Source organism: Lygodium microphyllum, chromosome 10 (genome assembly GCF_053477565.2).
Source record: "Lygodium microphyllum isolate KBCC chromosome 10, Lygodium_microphyllum_v1.1.10, whole genome shotgun sequence".
In the NCBI taxonomy this organism is placed as follows: Eukaryota; Viridiplantae; Streptophyta; class Polypodiopsida; order Schizaeales; family Lygodiaceae; genus Lygodium; species Lygodium microphyllum.
Window position 1 is genome coordinate 102,290,622 of NC_141144.1, and position 26,638 is coordinate 102,317,259.

The following is a 26,638-nucleotide window of genomic DNA, read 5'->3' on the forward strand; positions in this document are numbered from 1 at the left end:
CTAACCATTTTGTAAAATAATTAGTTGCTACTATAATGTATCTCTTCTGGGTAGTAGACGATGGGGTGATAGGACCCATAAAGTCAATGCCTCACTTCTCAAATGGAAGGATAGCCATGATAGGCGTAAGTGGGCGTCTCCTATTCTCTTTCTTGTCATGTCTTTGACAGGTATCACATCTCTTAACATACTCAAAGGAATCTTGGAAGATGGACGGCCACCAATATCCAGCTCTTAAATCTTTTTGTGTTGTCAATCGTCCAGCGAAGTGTCCTCCACACAAAGTCATGGCACTCTTCCAAGATGAAAGGAACCTCGTCAGGCATCACACATCGATGATAGATATCATCAAAAACCTACCGATATAGTGTTTCTGCGAACGATCAAGGAAAACTTCAAAGCCCGTTGTCTGATTTTCCTCTTTTCAAACTTTGATAAACCAGCTCCAGACTCTCCCGTTGATAGATAATGTGTGATAGTAGCATACCAAGATGGAATAGAAGCTGTATCAATTTTAAACAGTTCTTCAATATCACTTTCTTCAGCCAAAGTCTCTTTCGACTGCCCGAAATCCACAAGGCATTCCAGAATACCCTGCAACCTCGGTGGCTTACTCTCGATCTCATTATCAAACTCCTGCAAAAAGTGATTAACCACTTTGTCAGACGATTAGGCGGTTGTAGCTTGTTCATAAGTAATCTAAGCCCTTCCACCTTCGTATAAAAAACTACCTTCTCATAGAGGATGTAGTGCCTGAATTTTTTAGTCGCAAAGACCATCACAAGGCACAACTTCTCCATGTAGGTGTAGTTAATTTCTGATATGCCCAATTTTTGACTAGCAAAAGCTATCGGATGATACCACTTTTTCTCCCAGATTTGGGCTAAACAACAGCTGATACTATACATAGTGGCTACTGAAAATATGTAAAATACCTCGCCTCTTTTAGGTGCTTTTAAAACTCATGCTTTTACTAGCTCCTGTTTCACATTCTCGAAAGCTACCTTACAAGGGTCACTCCATACAAATAGACAGCTAAAGGATAATAAATTCATTAGTGGCAACATCCTTTCTGCCAAGGCATTTATAAACCTCTGATAGTACCCTATCGATGACAGAAAGCTATGTACCTGAGGAAAAAGTCATTATACCCCAAAGTTTACACATAGTTACTCCACTAATTACTATATTCATGGTTAGAGATACCCTTACTTGAATCATTTTCAGCCAATCGTTGGACTTCAAACCAGATAGTTGCTCCATACCTCTTTTCTTTTTCTTTATGAAGGCTTCCTTGAGACATCTCATACATCCTGTGGGTGTTCGAAAGCTACACATTTGTTCCTTCACTATTTTTTCCTCATTCTTTGACAACATCCAAGGTGCATGGGATAGCTCAATCTTTCCTCTGGGTCCAATGCGTGGCCAGGCTCGTCTCATGCAACCAATGTTATGTAAATCTCCCTTACATTGACTGAATCAAGAGCCCCTATCAAGTGATCTCATAATGTAGATACAACATTTTTTAATATGTGCATGGGGTCCAACAGGTGATTGATCTTGTGTTCAGTCTAGTACAAAAGACGAAAAAATATAGAGAACCTAAAAAACAAACAATATACTATGTAAACAATTCATCATGCTAAATACTTTAAAGTCAATCAAGAGAAATGCACTTCTTACCGACTCATGCTGAGTGGAGGGTGGCTGTCGGCATTAATCCATCCCTCCTTCCAATCTCGAATGGTTAGAGATTGTTGAGTCATTCCATTAGTAGAGAGAACATATTTGGGGTGGTCAATAGGAAGAAATCGATGATGATTGTCATAGATAACCTTCTTTAAATGTGCTGGCCTAGAGGAAACTAAAGAGGGACCGCAAATAGGACATGCATGATATCCTGATGTGGTTAAACCTGAACAAACAAGTGAATTAATAAAATGCAATTGATTCAAGTCTTGAACTTCAAATATAGAGTTATATACATGTACCTGAACACTCTCCATATCATGGAAAGTCATGCATGGTCCACAACAACATGGCCTTCAACGTGAAATCTCTAGAGGATGCTGATGCACTTGTATCTTACACCTCAATACCTTCCCATAACATTTCTAACTCTTTAATCAAAGTCTCTAAGTAAATGTCCATGTTTTTTAACTTGTGCTTTCCAGGAATTAGAAGGGACAACATTATATGTCCCTTTTTAATTGCCATGGATGGAGGAATATTATAGTTCACCAATACCACTCGCCATACACTATATGAAATACTTTTGATGCCAAATGGATTGATTCCATCCATACCTAAACCAAATCTCAAATTTCTTAGCTCTTCTTTGAAAACGGACCACAAATTATCTATATGTTGCCATGCCGGTGTGTCTGCAAGGATCCTCCATTTTCCATCACTTGAACGATGACTAGCATGCCATGACATGAGATTTCCAATAGACTTACACTTGAACATAAGTTTTATATGTGGAACAATCAAAAAAATGTTGCAAAACCTTACGAGGCACATCCATTGAGTTCATCTCCACTTCATATCTTGATTCGCCACAAACAGGACACTCTCTTGCGAACTCATGAATCCCATGAAATAAGACACAATCATTGACACATGCATGGATCTTGACATAATCGAGGCCTCCCAGAGATGTCAAGTAATGTCTTGCTTGCTCCCTCTTAGTTGGCAATTTGTTTCCTTTTGGAAGCATTTGTGATAATAACCAACATATATTTTTAAAAGTGAGTTAAAAAACCACCAACAAAGATTTCTGTCTGATTTCAAAATAGAACAATTAATATTATGATTCATAAGCCAAAATGAATTGATACCTACTTCAATAACGCATTCAAACTGACATTACTCCATCCATAAATTGTTTGTAAGTTAAGTATCTCGAGGGACGCACGAAGAACGGAGTACGTACAATCTTTATACAACGGAGTAGATGATGCTACGTATAGTGGATCATCTGGCTTCCTAGAGTAACCTTCTCCCTGAACCGGTTGCGAAAATAGATGGTGTATCATGTTGTCCAAAATCTCATCCTCTACGACTTAATGGGGCATTTCATGAGGGCTACTATCATGGTCGTCAGTCTCCACTCTTCTTGAAGACTCTACCTCCTCATGTTGACGTTTTGCAGCCTCTCAACACCCGGGAGGGAGCATCTGAGGATGTGGCACTGCATCATGCTCAACCACAAAAGGGAGTTTCATGTACGTTGATATATATTGAGTAACATAGACTAGCAATCTTAGTGTTTAAAAAAAACAATGAATACCGGTGATTTTTCTCAGTCCCATTCTCCATACATGCTGAGGTGTGACATTGCAACTTGACGTGCTCGAAAAATACACCCTTGACAATGATCACACAAGCATTTAATTTTTCATCATAGCCATGTATCTCGATTATAAAGACGTAATGTTTCATCCTCACTTGAAGATGTGCTCGTTGACTCATCAGCATGCACCGCACTAGGTGATGACGACGACATGATTAAACCTAATTCATGACAATATCAAAATATTTATCATTCATATGTTTACATAAAAACTTCAAGCTGGCATATTAATTATTCTAAGATCTCAATTTTAAATACACAAAACTCATCAAAAATACATTAAAACTTATGATAATAATTCACTATCAAAACTTATCCTAAAAACAAAAAATTATGATAAAACCTAAATGTGCATCTATATCTGCATTTACGTATGCGTCTAAATTTGTGTATATTTGCGCGTCTAAGTTTGCGTCTATACGTGCGTTTACGTAAACTTAGACGCGCATATACACGCCAAAATAGATGCACACGTCAAAATTCAAAAGATACTTAAATCATTTCTTTTCAAACTGCGCCTTTCCTTTCCTGCGTTTTTTGTGGTTCTGAAGCTCGAGTTTAGCTGACATGCAGTCTCTTCATGCCTCACCTCCTCATGACTCACCTCTTCTTTCATTTCAAACACACAAGAGAGGAAAAAGGAAAGCGAAGAAGAGGAAGAAAGAGAGAACAAGAGAGAGGAGAACAAGAGGAAGAAGAAGCAAAGAGAAGAGAAAACAAGCAGCAAGCAAGCATCAAGGAAGAGTAACTCACTAAGGAGAGGAAGAAGTGCCACCATTTGCCACACCAAACGCCCAAGGTGAGTCCTCTCTCTCTCTCTCTCTCTCTCTCTCTCTCTCTCTCTCTCTCTCTCTCTCTCTCTCTCTCTCTCTCTCTTTCTGTCTGTGTATTAGGATTTATGATTGCATTTTGTATAGTTGCCCCATTGATGATATGTTTGGGAATGACCCATGGCACCCCTCATTCACCGCTATATCAGCCTGCTCAATCTCCATGGATGCATGGACCGGCTTTAGGAGTCCAAAAACCTTACGGGTGCATAGTAACATTGATGGCAAGAGTGTATACATCCTCATACATAGTGGCAGCACACACAACTTTGTAAATAAATCAACTCTTAGCCGTTTGACATGTGTTCCCACTGAATTACAGCAACCCCTTCGGGTTCAAGTGGCCAATGGAAATGAGAAAGTGAGCTCCCATGTATGCACACAAGTGTCTCTCATGCTGGCTAAAAATTACACAGCAAAGGTGGACTTGATTACCCTTGATATGGGCCTCGTGGATGTTGTATTGGGATGTGATTGGCTTCAGTAGTTGGGAAAAATCTCTATGGACTTCTCTCAGCTGTACATGGAGTTTGTAATGCATGGCCAGCTTGTACACTTGGAGGGAATCAAAGAAAATGCACATTTTCAGCTTATAACAGCAAGACAACTCAAAAAGGAATTCAAGAAGCGCTCCCAAATCTTTGTCTTGCATTTGCATAAGGATAATGATGACCAACACACCTTGGGGAAGCAAAATGCATCACTAAAAGCACTTTTGGTTGAATATGAGGACCTATTTCAGCCTCCCACTACCCTTTACCCTAAAAGATTGGTGGATCACCCGATTGATTTGGAGCCCCATGCCAAGCCCATCAATAAACCCCCATATAGACTCTCTAAATGTGAGAGAGAGGAAGTAGCAAAGCAAGTCAAGGATCTCACTGAGATGGGATTCATAGAGCCTAGCTCTTCCCCTTATGTCTCCCCGGTCCTATTGGTTAAGAAAAAGGATGGATCTTTCCGGTTGTGCATTGACTAGCGTGATCTCAATAAGATCACTGTAAAAAATAGATACCCCATCCCTCGAATTGATGACTTGCTTGATGAACTCAAGGGTGCACGCTACTTCACTAAGATTGATTTGCGATCCTGTTACCACCAAATCAGAATGAGGGCAGGTGATGAAGTCAAAACAGCCTTTCGGACCTTTTGTACTATTTCCTTGTCATGCCATTTGGGCTCACAAATGCCCCCGCCACATTTCAGAGCTTAATGAACAAGATATTACAGCCATGGCTTTTCTAGTTTGTGTTGGTATTCTTTGCTGATATACTCATTTACAGCAAGTCAATGCATGAGCACTTGAAGCATGTCAGGCAGATTTTTGATGTAGAGAGCATCGCTTCTTTGCCAAAGAAAGCAAGTGTGTCTTTATGCAAATGGAGGTTGAGTACTTAGGACACATCGTTAGTGGAAAAAGGCATCCAAGCTGATCCTAAAAAAGTGCAATGTGTCTAGGAATGGCCCACCCCCACTACCACTACCTCCTTGTGTGGTTTTCTTGGTCTCTCCTCCCTTTATAGGAGATTTATTCGCCATTATGCCACAATTGCAGCCCCGTTAACAGACCAGCTGAAAAAAGAGGCTTTCCTATGGGATGAATTGGCTGCCCGCAGTTTTCAGCAGCTGAAAGACTTGCTCACTTCAGCCCCCATCCTCGTATGCCCCGATTTTTCAAAGGATTTTACCATCCAGTGTGATGCTAGTGGACGGGGTATTGGTGCAGTTTTGCTGCAGGAACATGGGGTAATAGCATTTGAGAGCCGACAATTGGATGATAAAGAGAGAGAGTTTCATGTCTATGATCAGTAGATGTTGGCAGTCATTCATGCTATCAAAAAGTGGCATCACTACTTATATGGCAGCAGATTTAAGGTGAAAAGTGACCACCGTGTGCTCAAATATTTCTTGACTCAGCCCACCCTCACTCCCAAACAATGTAGATGGGTGGTGACACTACAAAACTATGACTTTGAGATTACACACACCCGGGGCAAGGAGAATGTAGTGGACGATGCACTCTCTCGCATGTGGGCATGCAAGGTCTCATCCATCTCGCTGAACTCCACCATGATTGGATTGAAGAGCTCCAAGAGGCATACTTGATTGATGCTGAATTCAACCCTCTTTTCCAGAAATTACAGCAAGGTGTCATGGATGACAATTCCCAATATCAGCTCCATAATGGCCTCATTTGGATCCATGGCCATATTGTGATTCCCCATGCCTCTCCCTTCACCCAAAGGATCCTTGAAGAGATGCATTCTTCCCCGCCGTCATTGGGCAACGTGAAAAGCAACTCCGCACCCGTTCCATACATGAATACTTGATCAAATGGCAAGGCCTACCAATAGAGGAAGCCGCTTGGCACCCAGCATCTATATTGGATGAATTTCCACACCTCAAGGAGGTTGTGTTGGCTGGCACTTCACCATGACCCCTGTTTTGGGCTGCAGTCTGCATCTGGACAGCCACCTGTTTTGTACCAGATTTGGTCCTGGTCCACTCTCAGCCCCATCCTCCATACATGGCCAGAAAGTATACATCAAGGGCTCCGCCGACACCTTACTTGCCCCGATCGGAGTTCCCTAGTGGAAGTTATGGCTATTTTTCTCCAACCATACCATTTGGGACTGCACACTAGAAATTCTTTGACAACCCTTTATTTTGTACCAATTTTGGTCCTGACCTAATTGCAGCCCGGCCTCACCCACATGGGCTAAAAGTACATCTCATGGGCTCTGTAACGACACCTTAATTGTCCCATTCAGAGTTGCCCACACAAAGTTATGGCTGATTTCCTACAGCACACTCTTACAGTCCATGACTACATCCCTTGTTTTTTAGGACAAAAACTTTATGAGACGGGATGGTTTGTAATAAACGGGGATCACAGGAATATGGCATGGGAACATACCAGTCGCACTGATGGTATATAAGGTATAAGAGGGTATTTTGAGGGAACACAGAAATTATCAAGAAACTCTCTTTTCACCTTCTTAAGCTTCCATGGCTTCCTCTTCTTCTTTCTCTCTCCCTCTTTCTCTCTCTTCTTCTTGCCTTTCTCTCTCCTCTCCCTCGTCTTTTGCAGTCCTTCTCTCTCTCTTTCCCCTTAGTTAGGACAGTTAGGACTTCTTCATTACAACATCACACTTCTAGAGAGCTATCTTTGAAGCCATTGAGACTCAACTCTGTTTTAGTACAGCTTACCATCCCCAAATCGATGGTCAAATCGAGCGAGTCAACCAAGTCATTGAGGATATGCTAAGGGCACATTGCTACCATGAACCAAAAAGGTGGATTCAATACTTGCCACTCGTTGAGTTTTCCTACAATGCTTCTTACCAACAAAGCATTCAGATGATCCCTTTTCAAGCATTGTATGGACATGACTGTAGAAGTTCCTTAAACTTCTCAGATCCAACCTTGAGGGTTGAAGCTTCAAGGCAAATGCTGGAAGATATGGATGACCAAATGAAGTCCATAAGACACGACATCTAAGCCACCAAGGATCGATAGAACGTATACACGGATTTGAAACGTCAAGATAGAACCTTTGAGGAAGGAGACATGGTCTTCATTTGCGTACGCCCGAAGAAGAGTTTCCTGTCCTTAGGAGATTGCAAGAAGCTAAGTCCAAGGTATTGTGGACCCTACAAGATCCTCAAGTGCCTAGGACCCAATGCTTATAGACTGCAACTCCCTAAGTGTTAGATATGATCAATGCCCCACCCTCATTAGGTGCCACCAATGATCCATGGTGCTCAAAGTTGTAAGGCCCCCATTATGAGGAGAGGCCAAATGTGAACCCAGACATTGGTTGAGTCCTGACTTGTATATCAGATGAGGTCTATGTGATTGGATGGCAAAAAGGTGACCATTGTGGGTCTAATCTTTGGGTTAGATGGAGTGGTTAAGCTAGTACCAACTTGAGGCGCATTGCATCGGCTCATATGGTAGGTCGGTCAGGCCGACCTAACGGCCTTCGCGGGCTATAAAAGCTAAACCCCTTCATAGCCATCTATCATTCATCTTTCACCCAGTCAGAGTTGTTGTTCCGGCTAGCCTAAAGGTCTTTACCTATCTTCTGTCTAGATCGCCATCTAATCTTCACACAGTGGAAGCGCACGGGTGGACAGAGCCATCTTTGTATCAGTTGTTTGGAGCTAAAGAATTTATTGATTCTCCTCTTATCTGTTGTGTACTCTCTATCTCTTTCTCAAATTTTGTTCGCTGCGCCGTGTAATTTTTTACATGGTATCAGAGCCCAGGGGGCTCTAGAGATCAGAAACTGTGCAAGAGGCAAATGCTTCAATAGCAAAGAGAAATAATGTCGACTTTTGGAAGCAGTTCTGGCGCATCAGGAAGCGGTGTAGGAGGTGGTGATGTTGTACCGGCTATTCAAACACTGAGGATTCGTCCACCAACCTTTAGTGAAGGCAAGTTAGATGGTACAAACTACACCTTATGGAAGTTCAAAATTACAACTATCCTTGATTCTTATGAGCTTCTGGAGACTATGCTGGGGACTGACGCAGAACCACAGCCTACCCCCGACCCATCAAATTCTAGTGTGATGATTCCTCCGAATGCAGATCTTCTACGAGCTTGGAAATGAAAGAATCTAGATGCATTGTGTGCCTTAGTTACAAGCTGTTCTAACAATGTTCTGACTTTGATTCAGCATACAACCAAAGTGTCAAAGGCTTGGAATGTACTAAGGAGTCAGTATGAAACACGAAACCAAACAAGGATTCAAAACTTGGAGAATCAACTAGCAGCGGAGAACTTTGCTGAAGGAGAGACGGTTGAAGCATTCATCACTCAGATTAAGAATCTGCGCGACCAGATGGCTGGTGCTGGGATACAAAAGACTAGCGAAGAGCTAGCTCGGAGCTGTCTTTGGATTTGTCCACAAAAGTTTGATGGACTAGTAACTGCCCTTAATACTCATGTGAGACCTCAAGCTTTGACTTTTGAGGAGTTTTGTGCATTATTGATGGAGGAGGAGTTGAGGCTAAAAGCCCGAGAAGGAAGCAACAATGGAGATGCTGCATTCTCTGCCAATGCAAAAGGCAAAGGTGGTTCCTCCACCAAAAATGATGGTGACAAAAAGAAGAAGGGCGGCAAGAAGAAGTTTCAAGGAGAGTGCTTCTACTACAAGAAGAAAGGATATGCAATTGCAGATTGTCGTGTCAAGAAGGCAGATGAAAAGAATGGTATCCTTAAAAGTAAAGGGAAAGAGACAGCCAATACGGCTGAAGCAGAGTTGGAATTATTCATGGCAACCATTGAGGAAGTGTGCTCCTCAATGCAAAAAGAATCTACCACTGACTCATGGGTGTTGAATAGTGGGGCCTCCCGTCACATGACCAACAAGAAAGGTCTATATAGTTCTATGTAGCCTCTACAAGAATCCATCACTATGATGGTTGAAATGCCCTATTGCGGGCACAGGTACGATTTCTTTTGTTGCTAAAAATAGTGAAGTCAAAAAGCTTTCAAATGTGTTGTATGTTCCCAAAATCAGGAGAAATATGTTATCAGTTGCTGCCATAACTGATCTTGGTCATGAAGTGAGGTTCAAGAAGAGAAGTGCAAAAATTCTTGATAGTGCTGGCTCAATTGTTGGCAAAGGAGAAAGAAGGAACAACCTATATGAGCTAAGTGCTCTTACATCCACTGTTGGAGTGGGCACAAGTAAGCTTTGGCATGAAAGGTTTGGACACATCGGATTTGCAGTGTTGAAGAAGATGCAAAAGCAAGGTATGGTTGCTCACCTACCTACAATAATTGAATTGAAGGAACCATGTGAAGCTTGTATGATGGGCAAGCAACAGAGAAAGACATTTCCACAAGAAAGCAAGAATAGAGCACAGGCTCCTCTAGAGTTGGTGCATGCTGACTTGTGTGGTAAGATGCCTACACAGGCCTTGGGGGGATCTTCTTATTTTATGTTGATTGTCGACGACTACAGTAGGAAGATGTGGGTGTACTTCATTTGTGATAAGGCTCAAGCTTTTGGTAAGTTTAAAGAATTGCTAAAACTTGTTGAGAATGAAATAGGGAAAAGGGTGAAGAAATTTAGAACAGATGGTGATGGTGAGCTCAACTCAAAGGAGTTTGAAGACTTTTGCAAGAGCAAAGGGATCAAGCACCAATTGACGACGTCTCACACACCTCAGCAAAATGGTGTTGTGGAATGCAAGAATCGCACGATTGTGGAGATGGCAAGATGCATACTAAAGGGCGAGGGATTGCCTAACCATTTTTGGGCTGAATCTGTTAATATTGCAGTCTACATTCTAAATCGGAGCTACATAAAGGCTCTCAAGGGAAAAATACCTCATGAGGCTTACACTGTTATGAAACCATCTGTCTCATATTTCAAAATTTTTGGATGTGAATGCTATGCACATGTTCCAGATGAGAAGAGAAACAAGTTAAAACCAAAAAGCAAAAAATATATCTTCTTGGGATATAGTGATGAGAGCGGAGTTTTGAGCCCGGGATGTGCCTAAAATTTGCAAAAAAATCCAGAATTTAGGGAAAAAATATTCAACATCGAAGGCGGCGACTCCAACTAGGACGATTTTAAGCACCAAGTGAAAGATGACTTTTAAAAGGCGCCCAAGCAACACTTGTTGATTTTTGATAATTTTTCAAATGGCCGTGTGGGTTGTTAGGAGTTGCCAGTCAATGCAAGATGTCAAGCTAGATGCCCAAAAATTTACAGCACTCGAATCGGAGCCCGGACGAGGAAGGAGCCAAGAATCAGTCAAGATATGAAAGGGTGGACACTTGGGAGACCAAATTGGGCATGACCTTTGGGGGCTTGGGGGCATTTTATGCCACATGAAATTGTGGTGAATGAAGGAGATGCAAAAAAAATGTGAGGAAGAAGGCGCCATGTTTGCGCGCCAAAAATGTGCCCCCTCATGATGGAGATGGAGATGGAGATGGAGATGGAGATATGGGGCTGCAAATAACCTATCCAATTGATGATACCCCCGATCTTCTCCTTGGAGTCTCCATCAGGAACTGCATCAATGCCTTCTAACACTTTATTCTTTCCTTTGTCTTTACCTGTAGTGCTACTAGATGCACTCGAAGATGTAGAGGTACTCCTTAGTCTCCTAGACCAAGGACTACAAAATGATGTCTCTGGTCCACTAAGAGTCCGTGATTCTTGCTTTTCAGCCTCCACATGAGTGTCATGATCATCATCATCATCCAATGCATCACCACTAGATGCATATCAAGAGCTCATTTCATCAAAGATGACATCCCTTCTCACTCTGAACTTACATGTGACAGGGTTGTAACAGCGATACCCTTTCTACTCTAAAGAGTATCCAATAAAGACACGCTTTTCAGCCTTTGGATCCAGTTTCTTCCACAACTCATCTGGCACATGAACATACGCAATGCAGCCAAACACTTTCAAGTGTGAAACATTAGGCTTCTTACCTGTAAAACATTCTTCGGGGGTCATATCATGAACTGCAGCTGTGGGAGTTCTGTTCATAATATAAATAGCAGTATGAACAGCCTCAGACCAAAAATGCTTAGGCATATTCTTTTCAGCATCAAGGAGCGTGTAACTTCTGCAATATGCATGTTTTTCCTTTCTGCAACCCCATGAACTGTCTCTTTATCCCATGAGACCTCAGAAAGTCACTGAACTCATTCGAGAGGTACTCTCCCCCTCCATCTGACCTCAAGCACTTTACTTTCAAGCTTGTTTCTCTTTCAGCTGCAGCCTTGAAAGTTCTAAAGTGCTTAAACGCTTCACTCTTTTCCTTCATAAAATATACCCACAGCTTTCTAGAACAATCATCAATAAATGTGACAAAGTATGAACTTCCTCCAAGAGATACATTTTGTGTAGGCCCCCAAATGTCTGTATGCACAACATCAAGGATATTTCTGCTTACATCTCTGTCATGTGAAAAGGGTTGTCTTGCCTGCTTACCAAACTCACATGCTTCGCATACCTTATGAAATTCTGCAACTCTAAATGTAGGCAAATCTGTAACCAACCCTTTGGACTGCATTAATTTCAGCCTTTCTACATTTGCATGTCCAATGCGTTTGTGCCAAATTTCAATGTCTGCAACAACACCTTTTCCTTTAGCATACATAGCAGCATTCATAGTAGGAATTCCAGCATCCAGAGTAAACATACGTCCAACTCTACTTCCCTTTGCAACTAACCTGCACTTGTCATTGAAGTCTTCTACAAAGTAGCCCTTTGCATTAAATCTGACTTGCAGCCCTTGCTCTACCATCTGACCCACTGACACCAAGTTCTTTGTAATAGATGGCACATGTAATACATCTGAAAGACTCTTTGTCTTACCATCATACAAGGACAAGGAAACTTTTCCAATGTGTGAAATTGGGTGGCATGAATAATCACCCGTCTGCACATAACCTGCATTTTGCAAATCCTGCATCTCTCCAAACCATTCTGCATGGCTGGTCATATAATTGGATGCACCTAAATCAACATACCAAACATCTTCATGTGTTCCCTTTCCTGTAACAGCATTTAGCATATGCTGCATAACAAATAAACATTCATTTTTATCTTCATTCTGTCGTGAAGATGATGTATAGTTTCCTTGCTGCAAATTACCACTGCGAATATCATCTTTCTTAGCATAACATTGGGCTGCAATATGACCTGTTTTGCCACAGTAGTGACATATAATACCAGAGTTGTTAGAACATTTGTTCTGCCATCCACCTCTTCTTCTAAAGCTCCCCCTCCTATAAAGTTACCACGATCGCCTGAAACCTACATATCGCCAAATTGCTGATTCAATCTGTTTTGCTGGTTGTCACTACCACGTCTTGTACCACGGCCTCTTGAAGAGAACCTGCCATGTCCCCTTCCTGAACTGGAGTAGAAAGCTTGGACCTGTTCACCACTTCTTTCAGATGTCTCACTCTGCATGTTGATCTCTTCAGTGATCATAAGGGAGACCAACTCATCGAAATCTGGAAATGGCTTTCTAACATATACGGAAGTTACAAAAGACTTCCAAGCTTTTTCATTGTTAAGTCCACCCAAGGTAGACGACACCAAATCATCATCATCGGGCATTACATCAATCGTTGCCAGTGCATTTGGAATGCTCCTTACCTTCAGTGCATACTCATTGATAGACATCTTCCCTTTCTTCAATCTGTTCAACTCTTGCTTGAGTTGAATCTTTCGTGCCTTTGTATTTATAGAAAACATACTTTCAAGTATGGTCCAAGCTGCATATGAATTCTCTGCATTTCAAATGTTTCCTAGCATATTATTGCCAATTACTGCAGATAACCAATACATAAACTTTTTATCTTTTGCATTCCATTCCTTCTGTGCCTTTGTCTCTTCTGCAGTTGGAGGATCACTCACCTCTGGCTCCTTTTCTTCACCTAAAACAAACTCGTAGAGTCCTTTTCCAATAAGGAAATTCGTGACACGGAACTTCCATGAAGGGTAGTTGTTCTTGACGAGCTTCTCAATGATGGGGCTTCCACTATCCTCTGCCATTATCACAAAACTAATACCAAACAGCAAGCAAATCTTTTGCAACCCTCGACCTCTAGTGCATAGCAATACACCAGACAGCCTTTTTCACTGTCTGCTTAACAATACATGCAATTTGCAACCTCTTTGCAAATAAACATTGTGTTTACTCACTAGTAAACACATTTGAACTTACAGATCTGAAATCTGTAACCTGCGCACCCACTTTCGATCAATATAGTTGAAGTCACAATGTATCCTGAAACTACTGTCCGCAACCTTGCGGCTCTAAAACGGGCCCCAAAACGGCCTTAGATGCCCAAAATAACTGCGACAAAGCCCTAAAGGGCATATCTGTAGAATACATAGCGCTCTTCGCGTACACCAAATCTCACTGCAATCTGAGATTTTTACTCTGCCCTGCTTCCGGTGCCTCCACATGCACTATCCAAGAGAAAGAGTGGAAAGATGGGAGAGCTTCCTTCCCGTGGCTTTCTTACTCGAACCTTGCTTCTTCTCCTTCACTTCATCCTTCGAAATCATCCTCTCTCAGTGGCACAGCTCTGATACCATGTCAAGAATCGCGTGGTGGGGGAACTTGCTCAAGATGCTGCGCCCATCACACACAGAATGCATAAGAAGAAGCTCACTCAAGAGACAAGAAGAGAGATGGAGGCCAAAACGTTTTCTTGCTGATTTCTTCTTTTTCTTTCACCCACTTTACAATATACACAAAGTATAGATAAGATACAACATAAAGGAAAGTGACCTCCTAAGTCAAACAATGCATAACCGACTACACTGGTCGATTGGCGCTATAACTATGCCAGCTGTAAATAGGTGTAACAACCTGAATATAATAAGTAATGAGTCAGTGGCCATGTGTGAGTCATAATGACCACCAACGTGCTAAGTTTAGACGTGTGGACCCATCTAACCAGGCGATCCATCATCATTGTCCGCATGTGTTGAGCTTGTCATCTCAACACTTTCTAGACATACTTTTCGATGGACTGCTAAGACGTGTCCTGAAGATACAAGTGGACACGTTACATTGGTCAATTTACCATCTTCCTATTTCTATTGCCAATTTAGAAAAGCTCCCAACTAACCGAGACTACCCTACCATTGGATGGACCTGTTGGGGGTTATGCCCACACGCTTTCCTTTGATGATGGGTCATCTTTAGGTTATTTAATTACCTACAACATATTTATTGGAACATATACAACGAGCTTCCTTAATTAGTCCATTAAGTCACAAGTTCATTCACATAATTTATCTCACCGACACGCATACAATTCGAATAGTAAAGTAAACTTCTTTATTATATTGGAAGCTTATTACATTTTCCATCTTTCCGTCCCAGCGGAAGATACACAAAATTCCATAAGGATATTCTGTCCACCAAGATTCCACCCTCATAACTAGTATTTAGGGTTCCAAGATCCCATCCTGGGTCACGAAGGGGCTCGCCAGATTCTGGGAATTATGTAGGATTTACCACCAGAGCCCCCTCTGGCACCTACATTTCCTATTGTCCGAGACTATCCCTACTGATAGAGCTTTTGCCTATGGAGCCAATCCAATTCTCTTGTAGTGATAATCATGACCTCCCTTGGAGTAGGATCTCGCCACTAGCTTGGGGGTAGCCTAGCGTGATCCTTCCTTTTATTTTGTTTGACAATAATTTCAATAAGAGATCTAGATTCTAGCAAATACAAACTGTCCTTTCAAATGTATATCAAATGATGCAATGACAATCACCCCATCATGCAATTCATACCTTCACATAGCCAAGGTAGACCTTATCCTAAGGTAACCTTATATTCTAATGAGGATTCTCCTCCCCATAAAGAAGTGTTGAGTATATCTCTTATAATATGTTAAGCAAGGCATGAATTTTCCGTTTGGGCTATCTTACCAACATAAGTGAGATTCGTTAAAGAAATATATTGTGCCAATAGCTCAACGAGATGACCTATAGGACTCTTACATAGACAATAAATTTCTATAACCATCCCTAGTCAACTCTTAACCTTGTCACATTTGACCATAACTATATCGAATGCGCATAAAGACATATGCCCAGTTCAGCTTTTAGCCAAGTGACCTAATCACTTAACTCCTTTACCAACACTTACAGCCATGACAGATAGTGATAGAAAAAATCTTATTCATTCATGTGGGCATAGCCCTTTTGAGTACATTTATTTTGGGAAGGTAGAACGAGCTGATACATAAGGTAGAATGAGCTGATACATCAGTTCAGGAAAAATAGGATTGTATTATATTCAGCTACTGGAACTGAGTAATAATATGGAGTGGGGTCAGGGATTTTCAAAAATCGATAGGTCATAGGAAGCTAGGGCTATCCCTTCCTTTGATACCCTTCTTCTCATAACGTCCCAACACCTTGATTCTGTCTCGGCAGGGATTATTCAAGTCACTTTCTCATACACATACTTATTCTGCTTGACCTTTCGACCGCCGACATGTAGGGTTGCATTTGCATGAGACTCGACAAAGATGAACAGCTTCACAATCTTTAAGTCCTCCATCCATTTGATTCTCTTCAAGTTAGTTTGAAGGTACATAAGTCGGTGGGAAGCTATGTAATAAATTTCTGATTCGCCTGTCCATCTCCGTTCCATGTACAGGGGTGAAGGATCGTAGATGCGGTCTAGGATATTCATCATACCTAGCCTTTGTCGATAATCCGAAGCGCGCATTGCAGTCATAAACATGACCTAGAACACCAAGAATTTATTCCATGCTTCGTGACTCTGCAGGCCAGCATTGATAAGTAAGTAAGGAAATGTTCTTAATGGCAACATTGCTCTACTTCCCTTCATTAGGTTTCCTTGTAAATATTAGATCACGTTGGTTTACTCTGATACCAACTGTAATGTGTCCCCCTTACCACTTGTAGGACACGTCTTAGCAGCCCATCAGGAAGAGAGTCTAGAAAGCACCGCCCGGCACTCCCAAGGAATGTCACGAGGTTTGTGATCTAGGTCTTCCTGAGTCTGCCATGAAGCGGAAGCATTCCGGTCGTTCCCACTTAGGACTGACCTGAATCAAGGTTTTCTTAATGGTCAAGTTCCTAGAAGGTAACTAGCGTCAAGCCCCAGACGAACTACTTGTGTAGAAACATCAAGGTCGAAGCAGATTTATACTGTACTTGGTTCAAGGAGAATGGGAAACGAGAGGGATGTGAAGCTCGACCTCTCTGCCCGTAAGGCATAGTCCCATTCCGTTCTCCTAAAACAACATAAATCGGGACTCTAGCTCTATAGCTTCTAGGTCATTGTTACCTCGCTATCAAATCCTTTGAGAAAAGTTCCTGACCAACCGGGACCACCCTTCCGTAGGACGGACCCAGGGTCACATCCACCGCACTTTCCTTGGGTTGCTTTGGTTAACTAATTACCTACCACATTCAATATGTACAATAACCTTTGGCAATTAATATTTCACATCCACACATGATGGCAAAATGTCTCACATCCAAAGACACGGAGATGCCCATGAGAGGGAGGTTTTCCAGTCCATACCTCCTCTACAACCTAGAAATCCAAACCGCTAGAGGGTGATCTGTTTATGACATGCACAGCTTTACTAATTGCCTCATCCCAAAAGCTCTGTGGTAGGCATGCATGGCTAAGCATATTGCATACACGCTCTTGGATGGTTCTATTCATCAGCTCAGCCAAACCATTCTGGGGGGGTGTAGGGGGCGGTCAACTGATGCTTAATACCCCTCTCATCACATAACTGCTCAAAAGCATGTGAGATATACTCACCCCCATTATCTGTCCTTAGGCATTTTAGCCTATACCTAGACTGGTTCTCAACCAATACAAGCTATCTCTGAAACACAGCCAAGACATCGGATTTCAGCTTAATGGGATAAGCCCAAACTTTTCGTGAAAAATCATCTATGAATGTAACATAATACTTTGCACCACCCATATATTGACAAGGCATGGGCCCACAAACATCCAAATGTACCAATGCCAAGGGCTCACTCATGCGTGGCAGCCTACGAGACTTTTTATGTGTAGACCTAGTCTGCCTGCCATATAGACAATGCTCACATGAATCAAAACATGCATAATCAAGGGGCGGTAAGTACTGCAAACTAGAAAGCATTTTCATTCCCTTCAAAGACATATGGACCAAACGGGCATGTCAAAGAGATACATGTGGGATAGAATCCATAGACAAAACATGATCAAGGGAAGAAGCTGATACAATTAAGGGATAGAGACTGCCAGCCTTGGCACCTCTTGCAATTACAAGTCTACCACGAGTGATCTTCCATGCAGAGTTTCCAAAAGATACAGGATAACCTGCATCATCAAGCTGTCTAGCTGACATGAAACTGTGTGTTAAAGCAGGTACATGACGTACATCCTGCATAACAAAACTGCGGCTAGAAGGAGACTACAGCCTAACATCACCAATGCCCACAATATCAAGAGAGTTGTCATCACCCAAGCGCACAGAACCCAAAACAGTACGGTATGAATGAAACCACTCTCGGCAAGGTGTCACATGAAAGGACGCACCTGAGTCCAAGAGCCAATATTGTGCATATATAGAGTGTATCTTTGTCTGCGAAGCACTAGAAGAAGCTACTAGGATATAATCATCATCATCAACATTCTCAAGCTACATAACATTGATCTCTTTAATTTTAACACCGGACTTTGCAGGTACTATGCTGCAATTAGAAGACTTATCCTACACTTTGTCTTTCCCCTTAACTTTGTGCCTTTCATTGCGCAATTCATGGCATTGTGGCCTAATATGGCCCTTTTTCCCACAATGGTAACAAGTAACATCTACATTCCTACCACGGGATTTGCTACATGACTTCCCACGAGACTTGGACTGAGATTTCTGAGAATCTGATCCACGGCCATTACCACTGCCATGCTTTCCATATCCATCATTCCTACCTCTAACTGTCATAGCATGAGACACACGAGAGGCATCCAAATTCTTACGGTTAACCTCTTCCTGCACAAGAGCACTCTCAACATCAGATAATTTCAAGGTAGCAGTAGAGGCATATAATGCAGTGCGGAATACATCCCATGACTCATTAAGAGTACCAAGCAAGAAAAGAGGAGTGACATCCTTTGCAAAAGTGATGTCCTGCAAAGTCAAGTTCTTGAGTATAGCATGGAACTGGCTCAAGTGAGTAGACATAGTCACATTCTCCTTCATGCACAGATCCATAAGTTGCTTCAGCCAATACATAAGTTGCTTCTTGTCATAGAGATTCTTGATTTTATCCCACAACTGCCATGCACTCTGTTCTTCCTTAAATACATTGTAGTGAACCTATTCTATGAGAGACAATACAATGGTGGACTTATATAACTCATCAAGCTCAAGCCATTCCTCATCTGGCATAGTTGCAGGCGGATGCCCGCTTAACCTCAAAGGTTTGATCTGCGATTTTTGCACCAACACCTGCCAAATCTGGCTCTTCCAATAAGATTAATTTGTACCATCAAGCTTATGATGTTGAAAATAGCATGATTAGTGGATGAACTCGCCATAATGTAGGCTGGAAGACTGTAGACAGTTCAAAACTGCTTGCTATTTACTGCAAAAAATGACAAAAAAATCACCAGAAATCGAGGAAAAATGGCGAGAAAAGTGGAACCAAAGTTGCTTTCCACCAATTACCAGTGAAAGTACATCATTTCAGAGTGTTTTAGCATGAAAAATCCATGTCAGTCCATACATATATGCTTGCTGTAATAAATTTCAGATTTCAGTAAAAGAGAGCTAACAGTGCCAAAATCGGATCCCAAGGCAATCAGATATTGCCAAGACCAAATCCGGCATCATGCGGGCATAGCATAAGAATATGACGATCGATAAGCATGAATCCAACACCCAAGTATGTCATACAAACATCTGCCACTAGTGAGTAGGCACACCCCTAGTCAACGGGGCAAAGTGTTATTGCCACTACTGAAACTTGACACAAGTAGGTGTCAATTCACAAAGATACGGATCCAAAACTGAGAGTTAGCTCATAAGCATACAGTGAACCAAGACATATAATGTATCATCCCAAAAGGTAAGGAGTCCCAAAGTCTCAAGTGTCTGTAACTGCTCAATAGCATGTAACGACTCAATGCATAAAAGTACCAAGTGCTCAATGTCTGATAGGCATTCAAGAATGCTCCCACTGGTACAAAAGCCGTATGTATGAGCTCAAGAGCTTAAGACAAGGCAAGACACAGTGCCAATGACATAAGTCCAAGACAATACATCAACAGTACATACCAAACATGTAGGCGGTAGAGCATCCATATGTAGCATCCATAAGCATGCAAGACATCAAGTACATCCCAAGATACAACTCTGGCAAGCTAATAAATAGCTCAAGTAATCTCCGAGAATCCAAGGTCAAGCCAAGACCAAGCTCCAGTAGCAATAGACTCCAAACAATGTAACTAGCATGTAGTAGCATGTCAAGACCGGTCAGATATAAGCAACATACATGCCATAAGTACATCCAAGACGGAGCATCCAAATACTTTGCAAAGAGAGCTCAAGCTCAACCAATGATCCTGAATCAAAACCAAGCTCTATGTTGAGCTCCAAGTGTCAATACATCACCATATATGCCCGAAAAATAGCCCGAGAAGCATAGGCATAAGTATACATGAGTAAAATGACTTCAGCCCAACTGTGTACAGCAGTGATTTACTGTTCAAAACTGAGAATTTCAGCACCAAAATCAGCTCCAAATGGTTGCCAAACAATAGGCATACATTCCCCTAACATCCGGGCATCAAACGGGACCAATCGAGTATCAAATGACAATGCCAAACAAGTTGTAGCATCAAATGTAAGTGTAACACTGTCATAAACTGCGTATGGACTGTTATGACAGTCCCAAAACAATGTTAAATCAGTCCATATGCTATGCCAACACATCAACCATCAAAACCAAGCATCAAAGCATGTTCATATGCTCGAAATGGAGCCTTTCCAAGTGCCAATGGAGGGGGAGAGCTGTTGTTGTGACCGTCAATGCTGAAGACACATATGGGAGGGCTACATGATTCTGCCAACTATAAATGCTGGTCCTAGGGCTGCAAAAAATGGTGGCCAAGCTTCGGAGGGGTCCGGTTAAAGCCAAGGAAGGCCTCAAACAAGCTCTAGCAAGTCTTGTTCAAAGGCAAGTGAGATATGAAGCAAGGGAGCTTCAATGGTGGCTGCCCCAATCTTGTTTACAGCCTGTGAGACCTGAGAACTGAAGTAAACCCTGAAGAAAATGATCCAATACCTCTGATGTAATGCCCTGAAGGTGCCTAACAATGCCGAGAAGGTGCTCAGGAAGCCGGGGAGTGACTGGAGCTCGAAGGAGTCGGATATGGCTGCCAGGAAGGAGACCCAATAGGGAGTCAATGGGATGCTGAGAATCCCACGAACCAAGCTCAAGAGTCAGAAAGCAAAGCTCTAATACCAATTGAAAGGGAGCGACGGATCGAAGGTTAGACTCAAGAGCTATGGCGGGAGAGCAAGAGCAAGAAAGGGAGAGACTAGAAATGGGAACTCCAACAGTCACAATGTGTGACCGAGCCTTCCTTTATTCAAACTATCACTAAAAGAATAAAGAATAAAGTGACGGTGACGGGCGCCCGCCACCTACAGTGTGCAGTGGCAGTGACTGTCAGTATAGTAATACACGAGTGGCTAGGCAGAGGCGCCTTTACCCCCAACAGAAGGTGAAAGGAAAGTTTCCCACATCCTATGAAGAATCAATCACTTATGCCAGGAAGAAAGATATAAAATTAAAGTATCAAGCCCAGTTGAAGGGGGGAGTTGAGCCAATGCAAGTTTTACCAACCATGCCAAGGCCTAGAGAAATAGCAGAGGCCCCACCCGAACCAGAGATGCCACAGTAAGAGCTCCTACAACGCATTACTGATCAACTTAAAAGTCTTTCATTGAATTTGGTGTAAGGAGTATGGCCCCGTCCCCTCACAAATGAACGCAATCGAGGTCCAAGGAGACAAGAAAGAGAGTATGTTTGCTATAATTGTGGGGAGATTGGCTATAGTATGTACTTTTGCCCTCATCCCAGGCGTTTGCCAAGAAATGGGTTTCAACCAAGAAGGAGGGAACAACAAGTGACATCGCCTAGGGAGAGGCTTGTTCCACCGAATCCAGGGCCTCCACTGCCGGTTCAAGTTCTCCAGCATCCTCAACCACTTGCAGAGTTGCCGTCCTTGCTTGTCCAGCCACCAGAGAATCGTGATGTTAGGATGATCAGTTTGGATGAGAGTGATGTCAAAGGGAAGGTCAAAGTAGCAGAGGTTGAAGCAATGTCGGTGAAGAAAGCCCGTAGAATTGAGAGAATGGAGCCTAGACCATCAGAGAAGGTTGAAAATATGGAAGAGGGGACAGAGTCTTCAAAGGCTGCAAAGACACACGACAATAAAAAAGGGGGACTCGCTCATGCTGACACATAAAGCTAGATGATTTTTCCCTAGGTAAAGGTACTACAGCTTATGATTTGCTTGATGATGTGAGAGAGATAGGGGCTTTAGAGCTAAGGTCACAGAAGGGGCTACAGAAAAAATGGAAGAGCACTATCTACAATATGAAGGAGGGCCGACATGAGGATCTTGTGTTAGAGACCACCGCTGATGAATGGAGTTCCAGCGAGGATTGGTCATCTACGATAGAGGGGGAGTCTTCTAATGAGGAGGAAGAAAGCTCTCTAGAAGTGATGGGGATTACATTAAAAGGGCCTTCTAGTAGTGAAATTCTACAATAGCTTCCAAAGGTCGAGAAGGAGGGGTTAGAAAAAATGTTGGCTAAGGATCTATTAGTTGAGGAGAAGGCAGCCTACATGGAAGTGGTGATAAAACACTCTGCACTTTTTATTTCTGATTATGAACATATCATAGGCGTGACAATAGTACAAAATCACATTAATCTAAAAGAGGGACTAAGGCCAGTGGTGCAGCGACTACGACAGTTGGGAGTAGTTTAACAAAACACTCTACTGACTAAGGTGCAGCAACTTTTGAAGGTAGGTTTCATCTATCCAATAGGGGACTCAGAGTGGGTTTCACTTGTAGTGGTGACACCCAAGAAGAATGGAAAATGGTGGATTTGTGTGGACTACAAGCCACTAAATGCTGCAACAAAGAGAGATCACTTTCTTCTTCCGTTTCAGGATGAAATACTCAATGAGGTGGCCGAACATAAGAGATACACTGTTTGTGATGGGTATTCAAGTTATTTCCAGATCTGAATAGCTGAGGAGGATCAACAGAAGACCACCTTTATCACGCCTTGGGGGTGTTTTGCTTACAAAGTAATGCCATTTGGATTAACAAATACCCAAGCTACCTTCTAGCGATTCATGAATTATGTCTTCCAGCCATATTTTGGGAAGTCCATCAGGGTCTTTATTGATGATTTTTGTATTTATAGTTCTAAGGCTCTACATCTAGGGAAGGTGGATGAAGGTTTCAACCGCCTCGCAAAAATGGTGGTGTAGCTAAACCATGAGAAGTGTCGCATTGGCGAAAGCAGTGTAACTTTCTTAAGGTATGTCATAAGTGCGAGGGGCATTGAAGTGGATCCAAACAAAGTTAAGGTCCTATTGGCGGTACCATCACCATCTTCTGTGAAGCAACTAACCCTGTTTCATTTAGAAGGTGCGATATATGGGGTGGTTCATTCATCTCCTCTCCCAATTAGTATTTCCACTGCAACAGTTGCCCCACTCTAAGGAGCTCCTGTGGAGTGACGAAAGCCAAAGGTGCTTTCACGAGGTGAAGAAGGCTCTTAGCACGCTTCCCATAATTTTGCAGCCTTGCTAGGATTTGTGGCCAAGTTATCATTCTCTTATAAAGAAAAAAACTAAATGACTATTATATCAATTGAGTTGACATTTTTAAATTACTAGATCAGCTTCTCAAAAGCTATAGTCTTAGTAAGCTATAGTTATTGCTAATCATCCATGTACCTTAGCAAAACGTCCAAAAGACAAAGCATTCCTACTTTCTTCTCACCTCCATTTGGCGAAGTGATATTTGATAATTAAATGGGTTGTAGCATGAAACGATCCATTGTGTTTTGTTGCCAAACCCTGTTAAAATTCTAGCTGTGTCCCTCTATTGCTAATATAGCATTAAGCTCAATAACCCTAGTGGCCCTTCCATAATATATATTAGGGCAATGCAATATGTCCTCTCATGTGCATTGAATCATACAATATTTTAGTACAATGACTAATATATCACATACATCTAGATAAGCATCATTACTATCCCACTTCCAACTTGGCTGAGCACAGAGCATGCTAATAAAGTACATGTATCTTTAAATAATTAACATCAAATTTCGCATCATGAAATTATATGTCACAGCTTTAGCAATTTAGTGCTAACCTTCACTTGACTTAGGTCTAGTATAACGAACTCATGACACCTTGGTTTTCCATCTTAATATTTTCTTAAAATTGGGGATTCTAAGTGTATACATGTGGAGTAGTGCTAATTTGATGTTGCATTCGATATCATTAAGGGTTATTGATCATAGGAGAAACAATACTTGATTTCCTCCATTCTTAATTCTGCATGAAGGGTGGGGCGGTGGGGCCATTTAGCATGACTCAAGCCACAATTAGCGATTGTCAAAGCATTAATGAATAAAGGAGGATGAATTATAATATGTGTTGAAGTAGTCAATTGTGCATTGTGTTGAGTTTTACAACTCGCTTGTAAGAGGGCATGTAGAGAAAGAGTTGGTGTGGTGATCATGGCATCCTCTTTGGTGAATATTGCGGCTGCTGTTGGCTTGCTTCTTGATGGGGAAAGAAGCCATAACGTTGATCCCACATTGGCCTTCAGGTCGAGTTGTCCCACGCTTCATCAAGATGAATCCCTCATCACCCCATCTTGGCCCCCACGAGTTCTTTACAATCCAGTAGTCTAAGCCTTCTGCGTTGGTACCATAGCCAACAATGGCAACCCCGTGATCAAGCTGAGTATTGCATTTTCCGTCGTATACGCCCTACAAAAGTTAAGAACTTTGAGAGCGCGATATTACATTTTAGCATGTCATGAAACATTAATCCAATAATGGATGAATATTTTCCAATAAATTTCCCTCTCAATAGCGCTCAATTCGTCAACAAATGACACCATAATATGGTGGTACTATCTTGATAAAGCTCACCTCAAATATTGGCTAATGAAATGGTAAAAAGAGACATTGGATTGTACATTACCCCGGCGTAGAATTGGAAATCTCTGTCACTAGCGTCAATGCCAACGCTAACAGGTTGCTTGGCAACTGCTCGAAGGAGGGCTTCCTCATCGTTATCAGGAACTTCCACGTAGCTATCAATGGTTACAGCATGCGTGTTCGTCTGGAGTACACAACAATGTGTAGGCACAAGAATGTGTTAAGGATATCAAACCGTGATTAAGATTGATTAAGAAGGCCTAGCCTAGCCTAGCTAAGTGCTCCGGCATGGCAGATGGCCGGCCGCAGGGCGCCACCCGGGACAGCTGCATGTATAATATTCCGGGCCGTCCCCCATGATTGGAACAGGCGGAGAAGCTGAGGATGACGATGTCGTGGTGTCCTATTAGGTCGTCATACCTTGGAGGCAAGGCACTGCCCTTGTCGTGCTTGGTAGGGGTAGTCGTCCTCGGTGTCGATGCCTCCGTTGTTGATGAGGAACTCGAAAGCAAGGGGCATGGAGCCTCCGTTGCAGCCGCTATTGGACTGGGTGTCGCAGTCCACCAGCATCTGCTCCGACAGCGACACCAGCTGCCCGCTGGCTATCTGGTGGGCTCCCTCCACCGCCACCACCGTCGAGAACGCCCAGCAGCTGCCGCACTGCCCCTGGTTCTTCACGCCCGTCACGGCCCCCTTCGCGCGCCAGTCCACAGACGCCGGGAGCTCGTCGCCGCCGTCACCCGCCGCCTTGTCATTGCCGTACGGCCACCACCACCACGGGGCCAACACGTCGGTTTCTTCCAGCCGTACCGCTGCCGTTGGCCTCCGGTCCAGGCCCCCCGCCGGCCCGCCCGCCCGCCCCAGGTTGTAGCGGGCCTTGAACTCTTCATGCGTGAGATCCGCGTGATCGTTCAGGTCGAACCAGTAATGATGCTCGCTAGCGCCGGCGGCCCGCCGCCTGTTGTGCTCGAAGATGTGGCGAAAGTTGTCGCAGAATATCGCGAAGCGCTGTAGCTTCTCGAAGGACCGAGAACCCTCGGCAGTCTCCCTGTCGTACTCGCGGGGGTGCTTCTCTAGCCACCCCAGAAACAGGGCCGACAGCTGTTCCGGCGGCGGGAAACTATCCTCCCCGGCGTATTCGTCGTGCAGCGCTGCCGAGTACTGCAGCGTCGACACACCGTCGCTCAGTGCAGACAAGTTAAGCAGCACCGCAGCACAAGCGCACATGAAGAAGGACGACAACGATAAGAAGAAGCTGCTGATGGCAGGGCGATTATGAGTCAAAGGCGCCATAGACATTATAAGCAGCAGCTATTTGATAATTTCCTGGTCCGGAGTACTGCTGTGCGAGATCAGATCTAGAGCGCCTTGTATGCTAATGCAGAATGGTGATCAGGCCTCTTCCTTTATATATGTTGCTCCAAGAAGAGATCATGTACAGGGGGACGACGAGCGGAGAGGACGGGACACGACAGGAGGGTGGAGCTGATCGCTTGAAGCAACGTCGACGTGAACGCTTCAAGTTCATTTTGGCCGTATTTTGCTTAAGCTGCCCCATAAAAATCTTTGCTTGAAGCGTTGGTATCCCACCATATCGGACGCATTCCTCGCTATTTTGATATACTACGTACACCATAACTCAAAATCTAGCGAGCTTAGTCAGTACGATTCTCCAACCTG

The 26,638-nt window shown here is 42.9% G+C and overlaps 1 protein-coding gene across 1 annotated transcript; it reads right to left on the reverse strand.

Annotated features, from left to right (window-relative positions):
* Positions 1 to 24,186: 24,186 nt before the first annotated feature.
* On the reverse strand, positions 24,187 to 26,326 carry LOC148030363 (cysteine protease XCP1-like). The gene is made up of 3 exons (XM_087686681.1): positions 25,379 to 26,326; positions 25,002 to 25,142; positions 24,187 to 24,784 (listed from the first exon to the last, which is right to left on the reverse strand). The coding sequence occupies exons 1-3, from the start codon at positions 26,255 to 26,257 to the stop codon at positions 24,479 to 24,481; spliced, it is 1,326 nt and encodes a 441-aa protein (XP_087542807.1). The 5' UTR covers positions 26,258 to 26,326; the 3' UTR covers positions 24,187 to 24,478.
* Between the last annotated feature and the right edge of the window lie 312 nt (positions 26,327 to 26,638).